Genomic DNA, 4,363 nt, shown 5'->3' on the forward strand with positions numbered 1-4,363 from the left:
GTCCATTCTGACCCACAGCGCCCCTAGAGGACAGAGTGGAACTGCCCCACAGGGTCTCCCAGGCTGTCAATCTTCACAGAAGCAAAGCCCAAACCACATCCACTGCCGTGGAGTCCATTCTGACCCACAGCGCCCCTAGAGGACAGAGTGGAACTGCCCCACAGGTTTCCAAGGCTCTCAAGCTACAGGAGCAGACTGCCTCATCTTTCTCCTATGGAACAGTTGAGTGGGTTCAAACAGCTGACCTTTCAGGGAGCGGCTGAGTGCTTAACCACTGTGCCACCAGGGCTCCATGAGGTACGTACACAGAGCAAAATTACAGCCAAAAGAAATGTACATAATGCATAGCAGTGCAGTGGATACTTACATCATTTCTTTTAAGGAAGTCTGGGCAAATTTTTTTAAAAAGTACAATAAATTGAAAAAGAAAAAATTAACTGAGTATTTACTCACGGACATACTGGAGTAAAAGCAAAATTGTTGGCTGTCTGCACTGAGAATGACGGTCATGGTGTGAGAGCTGTGGTCTGGATGGCAGGCCACAGACCCACCGCTGTAATTCCCAGCTGAATCCTCAAAACTCTGGAACCAAAGGCGAGAAAGACAGGCTCCCCCCAGAGGTTGCCCCACACAAGTGTGATCTGTGCTGAAACTTACTGATGGGTTTTTGCTCAGTCCTACTTCTTGGCCACACAAAGAAAGGACATGTACCAACTTCTCCTTCGTCCTCTTCTGGAAAAGAAACACATGGGCAGGTTTTAGTCAAGGAATCTCGGCATCAATGTCCATTCTCTCTCCTCCTGGAGCCACCACCCTCCACGGTGATCGCACACCTGGCGTACGGCCAGGGCAACTGAGGATCAAACAGCAGATATTGAAGACTTGGTATGAGAAACACACAAAAAAGCAAAATATATAATTCATAATTCTTTTTACTGATTGGAGGTTCACATTAAACTTTAGATATATTGGGTTAAAAAAGATATATTATTAAAATTAATATTTAAAGATTGATTAATTTTTTAAGGATGACTTAGGCTACTGAAGGTGCTCTGGTGGCATAGCGCCTAAGGCATTTGACTGCTAACCAGAAGGCTGGCGGTTCAAACCCACCAGCCACTCCTCAGAAGGAAGGTTGGGCAATCCTACTTCCGTAGTGATACTGCCTGGGAAACCCAAGGAGGGGTCGCTATGAGTCAGGGCCGACTCGACAGCACAAACAACAACAACAACAGGCACTCCATGGAAGGACGCTGAGACAGCCTGCTTCTGTGTAGATTTATAGACTTAGAAACTCAACGAAGGTCACTGCTCTGAGTCTGAATTGACTTGATCAGAATATTTAGAATGAAGCTCACATTGTATTTCTGTCGGGTAGTGCTGATTAAGGTTATCCCTCCCATCCCCCAAAAAATCCACTGCCCAGTGAATTCCAACTCATAGCCCCCCTAGAGGACAGCATAGAACTGCCCCACAGGGTTCCAAAGCTCTCATCTTTACAGAAGCAGACTGCCTTATCTTTGTCCCTCAGAGCAGGTGGTGGGTTCAAACTAACAGCCTTTTGGTTAGCATCCAAAGGCTTAACTGGTTCTATCTTACCAATCCTAGGTTCTTCTGAAGGCATTCTGTCTCCCCTCTTGATAGTCTTATCTCACATTTTACTACTTTCAGTGTAGGCTTGGGAACACCAAAGCAAATCTATTACATCAAAGCACAAGTCTGTCTCCCTCAAGCAGGAGGAGAACTTGATTTCTCTGCAGAATGAAACAATTCAACTCTTTCAAAGCCTTTCTCACGCTATTCCTTCTAAAGTTAAACACACTGAAGTCCTCCTTTTCTTCACAAACCTTATCTTCAGGCCCCGTGAGCATGGAGATTCTCCTGTGGACCCCTGCGTTCCCCGTGGACAGATCCCTAGGCCTCAGGACGACGGGTGGGCCGAGAGGGGGGCATCGTTGCTGCTGGGTGCCAGCTGGTGCTCCCTCAGGGCGCCCCCACGCCACACAGGAGAGCTGCCCCCCAGGGTTTCTAAGGCTGTGATCTTTATGGGAACGGACTGCCAGGTCTTTATCTCACGGAGCCACCAGGTGAGTTCAAACTGCCAACCTTCAGCTTAGCAGCCCAGTGTTTAACTGGGCCCCCAGGGCTTCCAAGCTTAAAAAATGTTGACATTCCTCAGAACTGCTCTTAAAGCAGTATTTTGCTGCTGTTAGAAACGGTGTCTTCACCCCCTTTAAGTCTGTTAGGAGGACACCACAGGGTGGTCAATACCACTCACTGATTTTCTTTGTTAACTGAACTCAGTGCAGTGTATTGTTCTGTCCTAGTTACAGAGGGGACATGTGGGAGCACCTTGCTGTCAAGGGCATGGCAGACGGATGATCAGCTAAAGTATTTCCCGAAGGCGTCCTGGTCCGTTCACAGTTCTGGGAAGGAGTCAACACAGGTGAGTGTGGAATTGGAGTGTGTAATTTCCTTGTGTTTTTCCAAACTCTCAACAAAGCGTGGCTGGCTGGCACACACTCAACCGTTCAACATACCATGTCCTCACTGAGCGGCTGCTATGCGTCAGCAGGCATTAGGCTTCACTTTCTATTCCCCTCACTGTCAACAACGAACACATCTGTCCGGGAGAAGTACAGCCTGAACACCCCTCAGAAGGGGGATGGTGAGACTTCATCTCACGTATGTTGGACGTTAGCAGGAGGGGCCGGTCCTTGAGAAGGACGTCATGTTCGGTAAAGTCAGAGGGTCACCGAAGAAGAGGAAGACTTTCAAGGGGCTGGACGGACACAGTGGCTGCGGGGATGGGCTCAGCCACGGCAAGGATCCTGAGGCTGGCGCAGGACTGGGCAGTGTTCTGTTCTGTGGCACAAACGGTTGCTGTGAGTCAGAACCCGCTCGAGGGCACCTAACAACAGCAGCAAACCTTCAAGAGAAAGAGCCCTGGTGACGCAATGGTTAGCCACAAACCAGAAGGTTGGCAGTTCAAGAACCCAACATGGGAGACAAAACATGGTAACCAGCTTCCATTAGGATTACAATGTAGGCAACCCCGTGGGCAGTGGTACTCTGTCCTATAGGGTTGCTATGAGTGGGAATCAACTTGACAACACACACAACAACCTCGTTGAAGCGTGAGTCCTGCTGGCATGCAAACGAGCTGTTTGTCCTTGCCCGGCACCCACTCGCCCTCCTTCCAGTAACACAGTCCCTTTCTCTCTCTTGGGAATGACTTCAGCCCACAAGAGTCCCTTCGACAGGATTGTCATGGATGTCAGGGAGAGAAGGACCTCTCTCCTTAATGATTATCAGAGTCAAAGACCTGGTAGAGGTGGAAGGTGCCTGAGAACAAGGCCCACAGAAAGGTAGGCAGGCCCAGACTGTGGGAGGGAGAGTGGGAATGAAGAGAGATCCTCTAAGGACCTAGTTCCTGGGCCCTGGGCACCAGGACCCCGCTGTGCTGGAAGACAGACTTCCACTGGGTTTCTCTGATATGAGTTAATTCCTCAGTTTAATTCCTCCTGCTGTTGTTGTTGTTGTTATGTGCCATCGAGTCAGACCCGACTCATAGCGACCTTTCCTTAGGTTTCTGAGGCAGTGTCACTACAGAAGTAGATGGCCCAACCTTCCTTCCAAGGAGTGGCTGGTGGGTTTCAACCGCCAGCCTTCTGGTTAGCAGTCAAGTGCTTTAGGCACTATGCTACCAGAGCTCCCAATTCCTCCTGAGGGGATTTTTATTGTGATTTGGGTGCAAGTTTACAGAGCAAATTCACTTTGCATACAGCAGTTCACATACACTTTGTCTCATGATGTTGACCACAGTTTCCCACAATGCAACAGCTCCCCTCTCACTTCCTCCCCACAGTGACCTCTTCCCTGTGTCCATCCCTCCATACACTCCTGCCCCAAGCTGGCTCCCTGCGCATACACAGCCCTTCTATTCTCCCCTGATTGATCTCTCCAAGGAGTGTATCTACGTGATGAAAATGTTCAGCTCATATGCCTGTCTTTTGTTTGGCTGAAAGCTACAGGAGTGCATTCAATTCCAGACCAGAAGAGCAGCTAGGGGCCATAGTCCCAGTGGTTCCACCAGGCTCCATCAGACCAGCAAACTTGGTGCCTCCCCCCACCCTTTCTTTTTTTTTAAATGATTTTGAGTTTTGTTCCACATTGTTCTCCCTCACTTAAGGAAATTTTTGTGTGGACTTCTGTTACACACCACCCAAAGAAAACCTGCTGCAGTTGAGTCTTTTCCAACTCACAGGGCCCCTAGAGGACAGAGTGGAACTGCCCCACAGGGTCTCCAAGGCTGTCAATCTTCACAGAAGCAAAGCCCAAACCACACCCACTGCCGTGGAGT

At 49.2% G+C, this 4,363-nt stretch overlaps 1 protein-coding gene across 1 annotated transcript in view; it reads right to left on the bottom strand.

Moving 5' to 3' along the window:
* The window catches only part of FRY (FRY microtubule binding protein), a 571,437-nt gene that overhangs the window by 115,811 nt on the left and 451,263 nt on the right, over positions 1 to 4,363 (bottom strand). Inside the window, exon 51 of the mRNA XM_042782984.1 lies at positions 658 to 732. Coding sequence (XP_042638918.1) covers positions 658 to 732 — 75 coding nt within the window. The remainder of the gene's footprint in view (positions 1 to 657; positions 733 to 4,363) is intronic.

This window comes from Orycteropus afer, unplaced genomic scaffold (genome assembly GCF_000298275.1).
Source record: "Orycteropus afer afer isolate SDZICR_OR568_19922 unplaced genomic scaffold, OryAfe1.0 scaffold00558, whole genome shotgun sequence".
NCBI classification, from domain to species: Eukaryota; Metazoa; Chordata; class Mammalia; order Tubulidentata; family Orycteropodidae; genus Orycteropus; species Orycteropus afer.